The sequence below is a fragment of the Delphinapterus leucas genome, chromosome 19 (genome assembly GCF_059928025.1).
Source record: "Delphinapterus leucas isolate spDelLeu-1000000601 "Yukka" chromosome 19, BTC_Dleu_Yukka2, whole genome shotgun sequence".
NCBI classification, from domain to species: domain Eukaryota; kingdom Metazoa; phylum Chordata; class Mammalia; order Artiodactyla; family Monodontidae; genus Delphinapterus; species Delphinapterus leucas.
Genome location: NC_143147.1, coordinates 58,827,951 through 58,845,831, shown reverse-complemented (window position 1 = coordinate 58,845,831; position 17,881 = coordinate 58,827,951). Strand labels below are relative to the sequence as shown.

General features: G+C 60.4%; 1 protein-coding gene and 1 pseudogene across 1 annotated transcript in view; both read left to right on the top strand.

The window, feature by feature from the left end:
• The first annotated feature begins 2,553 nt into the window (after positions 1-2,553).
• LOC149746790 (uncharacterized) lies at positions 2,554-15,595 on the top strand (annotated as a pseudogene).
• A 21-nt stretch (positions 15,596-15,616) lies between these two features.
• BAHCC1 (BAH domain and coiled-coil containing 1) overlaps positions 15,617-17,881 on the top strand; it is a 56,324-nt gene continuing 54,059 nt past the window's right edge. Inside the window, exon 1 of the mRNA XM_089901556.1 lies at positions 15,617-15,927. Coding sequence (XP_089757682.1) covers positions 15,750-15,927 — 178 coding nt within the window. The 5' untranslated portion in view covers positions 15,617-15,749. The remainder of the gene's footprint in view (positions 15,928-17,881) is intronic.

Below are 17,881 nucleotides of genomic sequence, written 5' to 3'. Positions count from 1 at the left end.
CCCTGCGGGGGAGCCTGGTCTCAGCCCAGGGGACTGGGTCCCACATAGCCCACCATCACTGGACACCCAGTGCCCTCGGCCATAGCATAGCATGTTCAGGGTGTGGGCCTCTGGTGGGCAGGGGCCTAGCTGCCCAGGGCTCACCATACTATGGGTGTTCAGGAGACAAGCGCTCAGTCACCAGCTGCACCCCAGCTTTGGGGGAGTGGGAAGGACTTCTGGGGGCTGGTCTGCGTTTCCCCTGGATGCTGTGGACTGAGGAGCACAGAGCTAGAGCAGATGGCACCCTCCCTGAGTCCAGCTGGTGGCCTCCATAGGGCCTGGGGGAAGAGGTAGGGCAAACTGAGGCACCCCAGGGCCTATGACCTGTGGGGCGAAGCCGGGGCCTCGGGAGAACCATGACCACTGAGCCAGTGCAGATTCACAGGGCAGCCAGTGAGGGAGTGGGCGCCCCAGGTCTCCCCAACAGAGTGGCTGCGGGACGGCATTCTGTCACCTCCACTGCTCACTGCGGGACGGCCCCACTGTCACCTCCACTGCTCACTGAGAGGGACAATGCTTAGTCACTGCCTAGCCCAGACCCACTGCAGCGGATTCAAGCCATCAGGCCCGCAAATAACCCTCGGCCCTCCCCACCTCCATCTGCCCTTCCTGCCTCTTGGAAGTCCCTCCTGACCCACGCCTTCACTTGCTGTGGAGTCACTGCAAGGTCCTCCGGCTTCCAGGGGAGGCTCTCTAGCAATTCTCCCCTCTGTACTTGGGTCTCCCTGCTGTCCCCAGCGGGGCTGAGATCCAAACCTGGCCAACGGATGCCTAGTATGCGGCGCCCACCTCTGGATGACCAAAAACTCCTCAGAAGCAAAGCGCATGCCAGAGCCAGGCCAGGACTGGGATGCTGCCATGTGCAGCTCCTGTTCCCAGCTGGACCTGGTGTGGGAGTATTTCTCAGCCTTCCCCCCACCTGGGTCCCCTCACCCAGGGCCACCCTCTCATCTCCCCCAAAGACTGCCGCTATTTAAATCGGGAAAATATTGGGTTTAACAACGTTGTTTTGAACCTTGGGACTTGACACGGATTTTTAACCCTTGTCCTGTGTGCCCCCTGGACCCCAGCCACAGAATTGGGGAAAGACAGTGCATCCAACACCCACTCCAGGGTTAACGGAGGCCAAAAAGCAGCCACTCTAGCTCTGAAGCGCCCCCAGCCCCAGGCGCTGATCCCTGGTCCCGTGGTCACCACGGGAGTGTTGGTGCAGACAAAGCTGTGTTCATCCAGCCCTGGGTTTGATGATAGCAGCACAAGGACCCCATTCTCTGCTGTCCCCAGCTGCATTCCCTCCCCAGCGAGCCTGACATCCCGGGAGGGCCCCTGAGGGTGCAGGCTCAGCTGCCGGGGCTCCAGGAAATTCACAAGGGGCCTGCACTGGGGAGCCCGTTCTGCCTGAATGGTAAAGACAGCTGCAGGTCGGCTCATCACGTCTTCAGTGGGAAGCTGCCCGCATTTTTACAACTGATTTTTGAACCTAAAAGTGGAGGTTCACATCCAGCCTGTTAAACGTAATCTTGTTGGTTTCAGTCCAATGTGACCTTCTGGAACGCGGCTTCCAGATTCTTGCCATATATCAGCAGCTCTTCCCAGCTGCAGCAATGGTGACCTGCCTTGCTGTACCTTCATCCCAGTGACTCAGACAGGCTGGCCTGGCAGAGCCTGCAGAGGGGGCTTTCCAGGGAAAACAGGGCCCTGGTGGCACCCTTCTGTGTGTGCTGCAGCCCAAAGCACCCAACTGTGGTCATGAGGCCCACATTTTTCTGTTCTCCATCTACAAGGGTAGGAGGCATGTGGAAGTCAGGACACAAGTCTGTCCCCATGAGTCTTGGGGCTGTCAGGGACCCAAGACCAGCCAACCATGTCCTGACTTTGCAGAAGAACCTGGGGCACAGGTACCTAGCCCTTGGGTGAGAACATAGGAGAGTTATTCACTGTCTCAGTCTGTTTGCCCATCTCTAAAATGGGCATGATTATCATTACATCTGCATCCCAGTCTGTCCAGAGGATTAAGTGGGTGTTAAGGACACCATCTGGCACCCCAACGCACATGTTGTCATCTAGGCCAAAGAGGTAGACCAGTAGAGTTGCCCAAAGCCTGCCCTCTGAATCCAAGTCTGGGCCCCCAACCAGGACTCTGTCCATCCCCTGGGGCTGCCCCTTATGGGGGAGGCGGGCGGCAAGGCAGCAAGGCTACCTGGTAGGGCTGTGTTCTCTCTTGGGAATGTTGGCAGTTCTTTCTCCCATTGGCCCCACTGGGGGTCCCTCATTCATTCTCTCTCTGAGAAGCACCCCCCTCAACCCCCACTTGTTAAAAGGCAGCTCCTCAGCCCCAGCTGTGTACCCCAGCAGGACAATGTAACTTGTCCAAGCCTGGAGGTCTCAGGCAGCACGTGGCCAGGTGGTTGCTAAGTGGGGACCTCCTCCAGTCCAGCGGGCAGGGCAGGGAGGGCCATGGTATAAATTTTGGAGGTGGAGGAGGGTGGGGGGCAAGTGCTTCGAGGGGCCATGCGGCTGCCCAGAGTCCCTGGCGTGACCTTCCCAGCCAAGGGGACAAAGGCTGGGAGGACTGGCGGCGCCTTTAAGGACGTGGCGCGGCGAGGTCAGTGACTGAAAGGGCCCGGGGCGCCCCGGCGGGTACCGTGCGACGGGCGGAGGAGAGGGGGCTCTCTCGGCCAGAGGCCCCAGGAGTGCCCTGCGTGGTCGCTTGCCCTCTTTTCCCCACTTCCTTGGGGTGGGGGCTGGGTGGCCGGGGTCCTCCCCTCTTCTCCCGGCGCCGGTTCGTCTTGGTGGAGGCGGGGAGCTCCGCGCTGGATGCGAGGGGTGGGGAGGGCCGGGGGCGCGTTGGCACCCCTATTCCGGCCCGGGGCCCTCCGAGCAGGAGAGAACGAGGTGCTTCGCTCTCCTCTCTGCCCGGGGCGCGTGGAAAGGAGCGGAGATTCCGCCCGAAACCCGGCGGAGAGTCGGCGGGCCGCGGGAGATGGGGGCCGGGGCGAGGGTCGCGGTCCCTCCCCCAGTACGCCGGCCAGGAGCCTGAATTCGGGAGGAAGCATTGGCGCGGGGCTTCCGAGCGCACCAACTAACGCGACCACTCGGCCTCTTGTCCCCCAGACCCTCCCCGAAGGCGCGGAGAGCCGGCGTGGGGGAGAGAGATTAGATTTCGCTCCGCTCTCATCAATTTTCTGTTTAATGTCACCGGGCCCCATTGTGGGAGAGGGAAGCACGTCACCCAGGCCATAAATTTGCGATTATGGCGCCCCCGGCCGCCCTCCCATTCTAGGGACCGGGCGGACTCGGGCGAGCAGATCGGACACCGGCTGCCCGGACCGGAGCCGGAACCGCTTTGGAGCCGCCAAGCGGTAGGTGCTGTGCCCCGCTTCTCCTGACGCGGGTCAGGGGCGCCCGGCTCCGCCCGCCCTGCGGCGCAGTTCCAAAGGGCTTTTGTTTCTGGCTGGGATGTAGGGACGCTGATTTTTCCTCACCCGCCTCGGGAGGGTTTTTGCATCGAAAATTCCTCCTATTAAAAAATACAAATGCAAGCTAAACAAAATCAATTCTGGTGGAAAGAAAAACCCATGTTTGCGTCTGCGCTTCCACCCGCAAGAGCAGAAATCGGCCGGCCAGCCTTGGGGTGTGCTTATTGAAATGGACCTGGGCCCAGAGCCTGCCAGAGACCCAGTCCTGGTGGGATGTGCTCAAAAAGGCTCTGGCAGAAGTGGCGGGGGCGGGGGGGGGGCGGGGGGGTTGGGGGCAGGCAGCACAGAGCCCGGCTTGGTGCTGGCCCCAGGGTAGATTCCTCTGGCCATCCTGTTTTGAATCGTTGGAAGAGGGAGTTTTCTGGGGAGTCACCCTTTGGGACACTTTCCTGCCCCCCCCATTACCGCCTGTAGCGGGTATTGATGAATCATGAATTGGGGTGGAATATGTATTTGTAAAGGTCAGAAGAAAACAGACCTATTGAATGATTTTTAATTAAATGGTTCGACTGTCCTGTAAGAGGCGGTGGCCAGAGGCGGTGGCCGTGCTTAGGCCAGGCCTGATCAGTGGTGGTGTACCTGAGCCCGCCAGACCGGCTACCTGCCTCTGAGGACTAGGGGGAAAGGGCTTTGCTGCAGGCCCTGGCTGCTCTGTGGGAATTTTGATGGGAGTAATTTATTTTTGGTCTATATATGCCGCAGGTGACCAGGCCAAGGACTCAACACCCACCTTCCCCAGAAATAAGAGACAGGAGGAAAAGGTGTGTTTGTTGCCTTCCCAGCCCTCATGCCCAGCCCTGGGTTCCTCCCAAAGGCAGCCTGGGGAGGGAGCCCCCAGACTTGGTCATCAGACACAGGAGAAAGTCCTAGGGCTACAGAACAGGATGGGGGTGTGACTCGGCCCAAGGGCAGGAGGTTTGTGGGGTGGGGGCCCAGATTGCTGGGCCCGGGTGTGAGTGGGGAGCTTGGCAGGCACAACTTTAGAGCAGGAAGAGAACTGGAGGGTGGGGTGTGTGGCCCCTGAGACAGGAACCGCCCAGGCCTCCATTTTACGTGTCAGAAGCAAGTCTGAATGGGCAGCCCTTTACCCTCTGGAGCCCGCTGCTGGGGCAGATTTGGGAGGGGGAGTCTGCTGGGGGCTGGGGCTTTTCCAAGTCTGGGAATTTGAAGAAATCCAGTGGGGAAGCTGACTTCGAGGTGGAAGGGGCAGATGCCGCTCCTGCCGCCTGGGCCCTGAAATTGGTGCTCAGGGGAGTTTGCTGGACAGAGCGGTGGGGGTGGGAGCTGATGAGCTGTGGCCCAGCAGATTAGGGGTTGCCAGTCCCAGTCCCTGTCCTTTAGGTTCTACTCCTGGCCTGGTTGGCCTACTCTGGCTCTGCCGGGGCCAGCTGGATTTTATCAGGGGAGACCCTGACACCCAGCCTGCGCGCCTCTCCCAGGGCCCTCCCGCCAGTGTGAGACCAGGCCTGGGAAGTCCGGCCCTGGAGGCCCTGTCCAGACATACTCTGACAGTGACACGTGTAAACACACCCAAACACAGCCGTGAATGAGCAGAGCAGCCTGGGCAGCAATGCTTACTCGGCACTTCCTGTGGCTGGGCTCCGAGGATGGGTCTGGAGGGAGGCAGGTGTCTTTCCAGGGAGGGTGGCAGCCAGGGTCTGGTTGGGGGTGTGCCTGGAAGCACCAAGTAACCTGTAACCCACCCCTCATTAGGCCCTGCAGAGCTTTTGTCCCCAGGAGGGGCAGTTCCAGCCACTGCCATCTGCCCCTATACCCGCAGGCCGGGTCTGGGCTCTGGGCAGTAGGGTCCTTCCTTACAAGCAGGAAGACAGAGGGCCCAGTTTGGGTCAGCCGCCTGCGAGGAGATGCCTCAGTGCATCACCCCCAATTTCAGCACTAGAGGGTGAGTATAGGTCCCCAGAGAACCTGCTTCCCTCTCCCTCCCATTGCCTTCCGCGGCCTCCCCCAGACTTCCTGTGGGGAAGGAGCAGTGCTGGCCTTTGGGGAGGGCAGCCTGGCACCAATGATTCTTTTCAAGACTCCCTGACAAGTCCCCTGCCTTCCTCCGGCCTAGATGAGAAAGTGACTGGGAGGCTGGAGGGACAGGACAGAGGGGAGCAGGGAGGGCAGTGGGGAGGCTCCCCTTCCCCCCTCCCCTGGGGTCTCAGGCGTCCCCCACTCCCATTATCCCCTTTAACACTAATAACAATCACCCTGTCACTAATAAAAGGTCAGGGAGGAGCCTGGCAATGGGATGCTCCTACCCATTTATGAAAATCGCTTCAATTTAACCCAGATGGGCCTCCTGGTTGATAACCTCACACAACCAGCACCCTGAATTATACTTTCCGTGTGAACACACCGGGTTATATTTAAAGCAGCAGCCGCAAGTTACGACTCTGTGTTTAACAAGCACCTTTCCTGAGCGGAGGGGGCTGGGCAGCCTCCTGACCTGGTTGGACAAACCAGTAACAGAATCACCCCCCCCAGGAGGGCGGGGCCCGGGGAAAGCTGTTCACCTGCCTTCAAAGTCTGGCTCCCCTGCTGCTCTTGTCGCCTTTTAAAACTTCCAGCCACATCCCCAAGTCTGTCTTGGAGCCTGTCTGTGGCCTGCAGAGACCAGCTGTGCCTCCCTGACATGCCGGGGGCTCCAACTGAGCAGGGCTCAGGCCTCAGCATGCAGGCCCCTTGCTCGGGCCTGAGCTGGGACCTCTAGGAAGGGATTCAGCCCAGCGCACAGGGCCTGGGAAATGCTGGAGGAAGGCCTCGTGGGCGGGCTGTGTGACTGGAGGACCCTCCCGCCTGGCCTGGCTCCTGACAACTCTTCATCCTCTGTCGGCTGCTTCCCCTTGACCCTGGGCCTCAGAGCGGCCCCCTCCCCTGCCACCTAGCCCCCTGGGCCCCTGCAGGCCCTGCTAGATAATGAAGAGGCTGTGACTGGAGGCTTTGTTTTCGGTGGGGGCAGCCCCCTTCCCTTGGTAGGGGGTGTCTGGGAGATCTTTGCCTTCCTCTCCCCTCCAACATAGGCCTGCCCCAACAAAGCTTAAGCCCGCAGACAGAAGATGGGCCGAAAAGAAGGCCACCCCCGGTCTAGGCACAAATTCCCCCTGCAGCACCTTGGAGAGGACCCTCGGGGAAGGGGTGGTGGCTTCTCAACCCCACTCATAGCCAGAGCTGAGGGCACCTGGGCAGGCAGGGGCGCAGGCTGCTCTAATGAGTGCCTAGTGAGTGGGAGCCAGGGTGGGACGTGGGGGCTTCTGGGGCCTGGTCTGGGCTGGCGCCCTCAGACCTTCCCCCCACACCCCTGCCCCCTTCAGTCGATCAGCCAAAGGCCTCGGTGAAAAGAACCACCTCCCACATCTGGTGGCAGAAGACCTCCTTCAGGGGATGGGGTGGGCCCAGCCCTGCTTCCCGGAGCTGGAGTGGTGCTGAGGCTGAGCTCCTCCAGCCCAGGCACCTCTGGGAGTGCATTTGATTTTTTCTTCTACCCCACTTACTTGAGAGGGAGAAGCAAACCCCTAATCCCTGCACCAGATGCCATGTGGGGGTGGGGTAACGCTGCCCTCCAGCTGAGGGAGGGTGGGGGGTACCATGAACCACACTGGGGCCCCAGTTCCCCGTGCTGCAGGCTGGGCAAGTGCAAACCGGTGATCCCGGAGCCCCTCCGAATGGGCCTGCCTGCGCCCTGGCCCAGCCTCTGGACCTGGCCCCCTGTGCCCCTGGTGGGAAAAATTAAGAGTCAATCTTTGTCAAGAAATTGTTTCTAATTTGCCCTTTGACTAATGGCCCAGGGAACAATGGAGAGACACCCGACACACAATTACCCAGCGCAGCTCTGCTGCTCTCTGGCCCAAGCAGGCGTTTATTCAGAGCGGCGACTAATTCACAATTTTATGTAACTCACCCAACACCTCCACCCCCTTGCGTTAAAAAATGATTAATTTCATGATTTCAGACAGAGCGGGTTGGTGGTCTTTCTGGAGCGGGAGCGAGGAGCCCTGGATTTGCTGCTGCTCTCAGGGGAACAGTGTGCGGGGGCACGTTTGGGGAGGGGCCCTAGGGCTGGGGATAGGTTGGGCGAGGGAAGGCAGGTTCTCCAGAGCACTGGTGCCAGTGTGTGCTGTGAACGTGTCGGTGTGTGATGTGCCCATGTGATGTTTGTGTATGTATGTGTGAGAGAGTGGAGTGTGGATGGGTGATGTGCAAGGGTGCATGCCCAGGTGTCAGGGTACAGCTGGCTGCGTGGGGCCATAGGCCAAGCTCAGGTACCTGCCAGGCCTGTGCCCCTGCCAGAGAAAAAGAGAGCTGGGGGTTCAAGGACACCCAGGTAGTGTGCCAGGGTGGGTGGGCCTCGCCTGACTGGGAGCCCATTCATTTGTGAAACTGTGGGCAACTGCAGAAACCTGGACACCCCAGCTCAACCCTGACCTCACATTTCTATCCCCTCTCCTTTCTCCTTCCCCGCCCTGGTTCTCTCTCCCTCCCCAGTAGAAGGCTGGTCTGCAGATCCCTACACCATGTTCCTCTAAAATTAAAAACATTTGTTAGCTCTGGACAGCAGGGAGAGTAAAAAAGGAAACCAGGGAGGTTTTCTCTGACCTGATAGTGCGCCCAGCCAAACATGCCCCGGCCAGCCGGAGCCTCGGTAGGCCGCGTCTTCCGAGGGGGAACACGGGGAGCTTATTTTGGTACTGCGGGAGCTGCCGAGCGGCCAGGCGCCTGCGCTGGGCAGCTGCCAGCCCCTGCCACATCCAGCAGGCCCGTCTGCAGCTATTTGCTGTAACAACTGTTTTGAGACAATATTTAAAAAAAAAAAAAATTCCACTAGATTTGTTTTCAAGTGACACTGGGGAGAGAAGGGGGGAAGCCAGGTGAACAGGGGGCTGCGCTTCGCCCTCCCCACGCGGGCAGCTTCTCTCTCAGGACGCGACAGGAGGGGCAGGGGACAGCACTGGGGGTTCTGAAAGCGAGTTCTCACCCCTTGAATTAGGAATGTGGCAAAGGCGAGCTGGAAGGATCTGAGACAGCCTTCGCAGGGGAGGGCGGACCCGACCCCCTGCCGTCCTCTGTCCTCCCACCTCGCTGGCACCCTGCATGTCTTGGATTGTGTCTGGGGTGGGGCCCATCAGCCAGGCTCCAGGACCCTCGGACAATATTCTGCCCGCGGGGGATGGGGACAGGGTTGGGGGCCCCGGAGGGGCCTCGCAGCGGATGCCCCTCCTCACACACTCGGAAGGAGAGTGGGAGTCTGGAGGCCCCGCCCCCACCTGGCGGTCACAGGCTGGAGCCCCTTCCTGACTCTTGCGCGCCGGCGGGACAGCACCGGCGCGCGCTCCGGGAACTCGGCGTAACTCCAGGGACGCCGCGGGTTGCCAAGGTGTTTTCTCTTGGATGGAGGATTTTTCTCTTATACACTTTTTATAATTTTTTTAAATTTCAAATGGAGCTTTAAAACTTAAGGTAAAAAAAAGTTTCTGGGCCAGAAAACAAGGTCATCGGAGAAGTAATGGGGAATTCCGCTTCCAAACGAGAGTGGGAAACGTGCGGGGGCTAGGGGCGCCCTGCTGGGGGCCGGAACTCTGAGGGCTGAGGGAAGCTGGCGGGGCCCCTGGGCGTGCGGACCCGGCCGCCTCGGCGCGCCAGGCCACCGGATCAGGGGCGGTGGGAGCCCAGCGAGCTCAGGGACGGCACAGCTAGCTGCTCCCAGGCCTAGCTCCGGCCCCGCCTGGTCCTGCGCTGGGTCCAGGAGCCGGGGCCGCCCCCGCCCACCCAGCCAGCCAGCCAGCCAGCCAGCCAGCCAGCCACCCACCCCTCCGAGGGCGCGATTTCTCCGGAGCCGGGCCAGGCTTAGGCTGGCTTTCCTTGGTGTGCGTGGGAAGCGGGCGGCCTGCGCACGCACCCGCTAGGGCAGGACCCGGAGGAACCCGTCCCCTCAACACTCACTCCGGGGCCGATGCTTTGACTTCTTCCTCCGGAAGCCATGGCACAAGCCCGGTGGTCCGCGCCATAACCGCACCCTCCTTGTCCTGAAGGCTGCGCCCAGCCCGCGCCGGCCCCCCCGGGCCCGCACCCGGGACCTAATTCAATCGCCCCCAGCCTAATGAATAGCCGTGCGCTAATCAGATCTCCGAACGCTTATGAATTTATGCGTGCCGCCTCTCCTCTCGCGGCCGACGCGCACCACCCGGGGTCGCTTCCGAAGGCACCAAGTGGGACTGGCCAGGAGCTCGGGCCATGGGGTGCGGGGGTCTTCATCGCCCGGTAGGGGTGTCGCCGGAGCCGGGACTCGGGGCCACGCGCCCTGTCCTGAGTCCCCGGCCCCGGCCCGCGGAGCCCGGAGCTTACCTGCCAGCCCCGGGCTCTCCGGAGCTGCCCCGCCGGCCGTGCCGCCCGAAGCGGGCTCCCAATTCCGGAGCCCCGCCCGCGGCCCGAGCCCCCACCCAGGTCAGAGATACCCGCGGGGAAAGGCCGGCCGGGGCCGTGCGCCCGCTTCCCCTTTCTCTCTGGGTTCCTTTGATCCGCTGGCTCTCTGCAGCACCTCGGCTCCGGGGCTGCCGGGGTCGGCCCGCGGGGGTCCTGGAAACGGTCCCCAGCTTATCTCCTTTCATCAAGCGGCCTCGGGCCGCCTTGAAACCGCGGAGCCAGTAATTGCTTTTTTCAGGAGGCCCTGTGCGGACTAGACAACAGCCAATCAGCGCCTTGTTTACACTCGGTGATTGACAGCCTACTGGCGGAGTGCCAGCCAATCCCGGAGGTCCTGCGGGAGAGGGCGGGGGGGCGGGGAAAGGAAGGTGACAACAGAAGGCCTCCGGCTTAACCCCTTCGTATCCCTACCGGAATGAGCCGGCGGAGAATTTCTAACGCGTGTGCCTGTGTTGCTTGGCATCTAGTATAAAAACGATTTTTTTTTGGTCCCCCAGAGGGGCAGGCAGAGCTTCGCGTGGAGAAAGAGAAGTAAAAATAATGTATCCATCGCCACTAAGGCATCGCCTTGACTCCAGAGAATAAATAGCATATTGTTGGGAAACCAAATCTAACAGAAATATTTGGAGAATATCTTTAAAAGTAGTTTGCATCTGATTACGATGAAGATATTCGTTCAGTGGCTCTTTTAATTGAGGCGAGAATTTAGCAGATATGCAGGAAAGCAACATTGAAAAATACCATGCATGGTTTCCACACCGTGGGTATCAAGGTGAACATATTTTAAAAATCTAGTTGCAGATGAAGAAGGGGAAATCTTTGTTATGGCCATAAACCCCCGATTTTCATTTTGATCGGTGCTGCGTTGCAAAATGTAGCCAAAAGAGATAAAAACTGAGGTTCCGCAGATAGGTGGCCAGAGATACAGGACCTTCTCCCCAGGGTCTGATCCCTGGGGCAGGGGGAGGAGAGGACCAGGCAGGCGACTCTAGAGCCCGTGATACCCAGGTTGTGGGCATGGGACATTCCTGAGCTCGGTCAGAGCAGGCGGAGGCCTCGGAGTGGTGGAAGGGCCGGGCAACCCGGGGAGGCCTCCATGCTTGGGACTCGGGCCTACCTGTGCCGGGTTCAGCCACCTGCTAGACAAATCCCAGGTATTTTAAAGAGCATCTGTTTCAACGCGTGTTGCTGTTTCTTCTCCTGGCCTCTGTGCTCCAGACGCCAAACTTTATACCTGCTGGGTTAAATTTAAAAAAAAAAAAAGCAAAAGCCTTCCCCTCGGCGTGGACACGGGCTCCCACTCGCCCCTGCTCCCTCTCCCGCCCTGCGCCAACACATTCCCATTCAGCAGCAACGATCTGCGCAAAGGAGCTGCGCAGTCGCCGGGCTTGAATTAGGCGCCATCGGGCTCAGTAGTAGCCCTGCTGCTCCCTGATTGGCAGCTCCCTGGCCCGGCGCCAGCCTATTGGGAGGCCTGTTTACGCCGAATGAGTGGCACGAGCTCCCGGCAGAGGAGGGCCGCGCGGCCAATCAGCGCGCAGGCTGCTCGGGGCTGAGTGGCACGAGCTTATTAGTATGCAGGGCCCGTGGCTCGCCGCGCCGGGCTGCAGGTTTGAGAGCCGCTCTGGATGGGCTCGCTAGAGTCGTTGTTGTGGAAGCGGTGCATTTACAGTGCAACAGTCAGCACATTGAAAATACCAATAGGAATACAAAACAAAGTCACATTTACTGGTTTAATTGTATTGCATTCAATTGTATCCAGGAAACAGCCTCCAGTAAGTAACTGAAATTGCTTTCATTTTTTTGTTTTTGTATTTTTATTATTTTATTTTTTATTTTGGCTTTGGGGATTTACAATTTTTTTAGTAAGAGAAATTCAGGGTTGCGATGTTAAGAAGTATATATCTTCCCTTTTTAAAAATCCGTTATAATGTCGAGCAGGCTTTTTTTTTTTTTAAAGATGGACTATATATAAGAGCGATTTTTTTCTCCCTTTGAAAAATCTTATCGATCGCTTTAAAATTCCCCCCGTAATGCGTCCTTGCTTTGCTCTGAGCGCTTGTTGTCTCGATCGACACCCAGCATTAAAAATAAATGATCGCGACAGGACAGGGACCGCCAGGCTGCGTCTGGCGCAAGCCGCGCGGGCGGCTCCGGGTGGACAGTCGGCTAGGTCCCCGACGCAGCCAACGCGCTCCCGGCTCTGGCGGCACCACGAACGAACCCCAGTTGTTCGCCCCCCACACACCCTGCTCCCCTCCTCCGAGCAGCCTCGGGTCAGCCCCGTCCGGTCGCTCCGCGGCGCTGGGAACCGGCTGGCTCGCGCTGGCCGAGGCGGCCCGAGCCGCCTACCAGAGGGGCTTGCCGGCCGCCGGCCGCGTGCGGGGCGAGGGACCGGGCGGAAAGGGGTAACCGCGAGGTTTTGGGGGGTTCGTTTCCCAGAACCTAATTCATTTTAGGGCATTTCAGAAAATTTTTTCCGGGGGGGGTGAGGGTGGAGGGCGTAGGTGGCCAAGCGAGGCTAGCGCAGCGGGGCTTTCTCCCCGCGCGCATTCCGGGCGGTGTGCGGGGCTCAGGCCACCGCCCGCGAGGCGGGGTCTGCGGGCGGGTGCGCCCTGGGGTGCGGGGGTCCGGCGCGGCCCCGGGCCTCGGTCCTTTTCCGGCGTGCGGGGGGGATGGTGTCGGGCGCGACCGTTTCGCAGGGAGCGGGTTCTGTGGCGGCGCCCGAGCAGCCCGCGCCCCGCGCGCGCCGGGCCCCAGCCCAGCCTGCAGGTCCCACAACGCCAGCGCACTCGGAGACGGCGCCGGGGGGTGCGGGCGGCCGAAGCAAGGGCAGGTTTTTCCGTGTATAAGTTAAAACCGAAGCAAACCCGAAGGAGCCCCACATCCTGGAGCGCTTGAGCCACGCGCAGAGGGACGGGCGGCTCCAGGGACCGCGCCGCGGGGTCCTGGGGAGGAGCCCGGCTTAACGAGGTTCGGCTGTTTCCAAAATACCCTTGTCAGCGATTTTCCAGCCGGCGTGGGGCCCCGTGCCCGCCACCGTTTTCGCTCCGTTTCCTCTCTGAGTCCGGCCCGATCCGAGGCTGGAGCTGTGCTTTGCTGCGGCCTCTCCTGGAGCTGGGGGGAGGGGGCTCGGAGCCCTAGGACTCGCGAATGGCGGCGCCTGAGCTCCGGGCTCGGGGCTCCGGGCCCAGGCCGGGGCGGCCCGCTCCCTGCCTGGCTCGTGTTCCGCAGGCCCCCAGGAGCCGCTCTCTGGCGGGCGGTGAGGCGCAGCGCGGCCTCTCCCCGGGAGCAAAGAACACAAAGAAAAGCTCCCTCCGACCTGGTAAGAATCTCTGCGGCACAGACGAGCGACAATAACCCACCTCCTTCCGCGTAAAAAGTCTAGCGGGCTAGTGGGGAAGGATCAATCCAGCCCGCGATCCACCCGCTGAAGGTGAAGATTAAAATTGCTGCTGGTAACCAAGTCCGCGTCCCGAGAATCGAGAGCAACTCTTTCTTTCTCGACAATTTTGGAATTTCTTATCGGTAAAAAGAAACCCCACAAAACAAAAGCATAGCATACACGGCTCCCCGGAGGCCGCCGGGAAGCCCCCCACCCCCCGCGCGCGCAGCCCCGGGCCCTCCGCGCCTTTGAAGCCGCAGGTTCCCGACCTCCCTCCCCTCCTTTCCCTTTGTCCCTCCCCGCGCCCCCCGGCCCCTAGCCCGGCGCGGGCAGCCCCTCCCTCCCCTGACCCCGGCGCGGGCAGCCCCCTCGCCCGGCGCTCCCCCGGCCCTGGAGGCCGGGCGCTCGCTCTGCAGGCCGGAGCGGCGGCGAGCCGAGTTATTTGTTAGACCGGGGTAGAGAGCTGACGATCCCCAGAGGGAGGAAGCCCCAAACCCCTTTGTATAAAGTTGAGAGACAAAGAGAACTCTTTGTGTAGGTTCCGTTTATTTACAATGCAAAAGCTCTCCGAATAAATATTAAAAAGCTTATCAGCTGAGCAAATATGTATTCACTTAATACATTATGTTTTCGGTTGTAGATTAAATCAAACAAAATAGTCTGCAAATAAGACGTGTACAACCTGTAGCATTAAATACAGCAATTTAAAATGGTATTCACAAAATGGAAAACATCTTAATCGCTTTATTGTCACGATGGGACGGCTAAAAAAAATCAGAAGACTTTCTGCAAAGTTCACAGTTAAGAATATTAAGCCTACCCATCTCCCTGTTGTTAAGGTGATATCAAACATTAAAACAATGCAGATTTAGGAAATGAGGAGAAATGTGTCGAATGAAAGCGGTCCTCCACGCGGGCGCACAGCCGTCCAGTCTATGTGTTGCTCCGCCGTTCCGCACTCAGCGTCTGAAATTACCCCCAATTTCGCTTCCGAGTGGACTCTCGGCGTTGGGTGGGGGTGGAAGAGAAGGGAGGTGGGGGGCATTAAGTGCCCAGCCGGGAGGTGGAGGTGGACGACGGAGGCCGGGGGTCTGCTGGGACCTGGGCAGCGGTGAAGGTTGCGCTGGGCCCGGGCACTTGTCCGCCTCCCCAGGGCCCAGCCCAGCGTCGCAAACCCCACGTCCCCCGGCCGTGCAGAGACAGGCCTCGGCTCGGCGACCCGGGGCAGGCGCTGAAGGGAGAAATAATGTGGCCGATTTGGGGCGTTGAGAGAAAACGATTTCTGACTCTCAAATCGCCCCCCTCCAAACCGATTCCAATCCTCAGAGGGAGATCCTGGGCGAATTTGACTGGGGGGCGGGGTGATTGTTCCAGCCTCTCCAGGAAGCTCCCGGCTCCGGGACGGCCGACCGGGCACTGCGGCGTGGCGGCCCAGGTGACGCCGCCGGCGGACGTAGACCCCTGGGGCTCCGGGGAGCTGGCCCGGAGTCCTGGCTCGGCAATGCGGAGTGGGGACCTGGTCCCGTTAGGGATGTTGGGGGGGGGCGCGGCGGGTTCAAAAGAATGGGCCGAAAGACGCATGAGGGGGATGGGAGAGGGAAGAAAATGAAGGTTATTAAAAAAAAAAAACTCTTGAGTTACAATCAATAAAATTACTCGCTTAATTAGCATGGTCATTCTGTTAAGCAGAATGCAGTAAAAGCTGAACCTCGGAATGGGGGGAGAGGAAAAAAGCTAGCGTCGACCCCAGGCCTTTCCTCAGAGACACCTTTGGGCAGCGGGGGAGGGGAGAGGGTGTGCGTGTGAGTGTGTGTGTGTGTGTGTGTGTGTGCGTGATGGCTTCGCAGATTTGGGTTTTTATCACCCAGAGGAGCCAGCAGCCTTTCGCCGAGGCGCCCTCGCCGCAGGGATCCGCGAAGGGGAAGCGTCGAGCTGTAACGGCCGGGTTCCTTCAGGCTCCTCCGGGCGGAGCGTGGCCGGGACGGTGCGTGTGCGCGCGGGGATCGGGGCGGCCCGGGTGGCCAGCGCGCGCGCGTGCAGCGGGGAGACGCGCGGAGCGCTCCGGGCCCGGCCCCGGGCCTGGCCGCGAGGCTCGGGCCGACGGGGTGGGGGGGTGGGGGGCGGGCGGGGCGGAGACCCCCGGGCGAGCCTAGCCCCAGAGTCACCAAGTCTCCTCTGCTTGCCTCCGCAGACTATGGACCCGCACGGCGGCCGCCGGCTCGGCACGCGGCCGCCCGCCGAGGAGCCCAGTCCGCCGGCTTGCTGACCGGCCCCGCCGCCGCCGCCGCCAGTGACCCCGGACGCCGCCTCCTCCGCGCCTCCCGCGCGCCGTCCGCGCGCCGAGCCGCCCCCGGGCCCCGGCCGCGCTGCTCCCGGGAGGCGGCGGCGGGCCGGGGCCGGGGCCGGGGCCGGGGCCCGGCATGGATGGCCGCGACTTCGCAGCGCCGCCGCATCTGCTGTCGGACCGCGGGAGCCTGGGCCACCGCAGCGCCGCCGCTGCCGCGCGCCTCGCCCCGGCCGGGCCCGCTGCGCAGCCCCCGGCGCACTTCCAGCCCGGAAAGTACTTCCCGTCGCCGCTGCCCATGGCTTCGCACACAGGTCAGTGCCGGCCGGGTGGGCGCGGGAGAGGAGGCCCTGCCGCGAGGTGGGCACAGTCGAGGGTCGTACGGGAGATTGCCCCTCCTCTCCTTGGAGCATTTGCGGAGAAGCCTTCGGTTTCATTTCCCTGCTCCGGCACCGGTGGCGGCCCGCGCATCCTACGGGCGCCCCGAGCCGGATCATCGCGGTTTAGAACGGCCTTCCCCAGGGTCCCCCAGTGTCTCGGAGGGGCAGCCTCGGAGCCGGCTAAAAATAAAGCCTTTCCCCTCCTGCCACCCTCCCCCACCCCTTCCTGCAAAAGAACTAAATTCCGCGGAAACCTCATTTCTGCATTCTGCATTCTGCATTCACATCCTTAAAACATTCCGGGGCTGGGACAACGAGGCACATTCTGCGGGAACAAAACGGCCGTTGTGAAGGTGGGGGGGGGGTGCCGCGGCCTCTCGGATTAGGGCGGTGTGTGCGCGGGGTGAGCGTTAATAGGGACTGCTGGTGTAAGACGAGCAAATCCTGTTTCTATATAAAGCCTTGAAGTGTCAGGGCGAGAATGGGTTTGCAGGGGATGCATTTGCTTTAACAAGTGCCTCTGGTATCCTGCTAAAGCCGGACAAAGCGTGGCCAGATCGCGGCCCAGCCCCGCGGCCTGCGCCCTGGGGGAGCGCAGCGCCGGCGCCGGCTCGGCTGGGGGCGGCGCGGGGGCCGCCGACGGATTTCGGTGCAGGCGAGTTCGCGGCAAATTTGCTCCAGGAGGAGAGAGCTGGGGCCGCCCTGCACTCGGGTCTTCTCCAGTTCTCTCACGGAGAGAGCTGTTCCTTGGCAGAGCTGACCCAGGCCTCCAGAGCAGTCCCCGTCTCGGGTGACTTTGATATTACTGTCGAGCCAGGTCAGAAGAGAAGCAGGGCCGGGCAGAGGGTGGCGAAGGGGCCGCGATCTCGCCTGAGACCCTGGAGGTTACTGGCCAGCGCCGGCTGAGTTTGCAGGAAGCTGGAGGGGCTGCGCGTGTGGGGACCCGCTGGTCACCCTGAAAGGTTGGCTTGCTTTTGTTTACAGTTTGTTCTAAACATCAGAAATGTTGTTTGCCGCTTTTTTTGTTGTTGTTAATTTGGCAGTAACAGTTATTGCTAGCTTGATGAACTGTGAATACTAATAAAATTATATCTGCTTTAATGGGATTACAATTAGTGTGTGGATTAAAACGGATGGCAGAGTCAGGCTAAAAGGGAAAATGTCAGAAGGGAGGGCAGTCAGAAAGAAAAACATAAATTACCTAAAAAGAAAAAAAATACGAGAAATTGCTTGCTTACTAATGGGCGTTTAGCATTTACAACGTGAGATACGAAAAGTTCGAGCACGCTGGGAGTAGAGGGGCTGGATTCAGCATTCTCCTGGAATCAGCCCTTCGCCCGCGTTTCCTGTTCCCGTGCAAGCCTTCTGCAAGGCTGCTTTTTTGCTCTTCCTTCTTCCTCTCCTTTGCTTTTTTCTCTTATAGATTTATAACTCAAAAAAGCGAAAGCACTTGCCTGGGCAATTGGTGATTTTAAATATCTGTCCTTGCTGTTCCTGTGGTTGTCTCTCCTGCCCCTGCATTGGAGATGCTGCCGGCCCAGCTCGGCCCACACTGGCGGGTTGAGGCTGGGGACTTGTGGTGGCAGCAGGGACAGTGCTACAGTTTCCCTAGCCCCTTCTGGCTGCACACACACACACACACACACACACACACCCCCCGCATATGCCATACCCTCTAGCCTGGAGGGTACAGAAACCGGTCCAGAAGGGCTCCCCGACACCAAGGCTCTCCCAGTAGTACACAGACAGGCTGGGGCTGTGCCCCCCATGGGGTGGGGCAGGGCCAGACCAGATTCCCCGTCAGTTCAGGTCACTGCTGTCTCCCTCGTCCCCATTCAACAGCCCACGGCCCTCCCCAGGTCCTGGTCAGCCGCCATTTCCCCTTTCT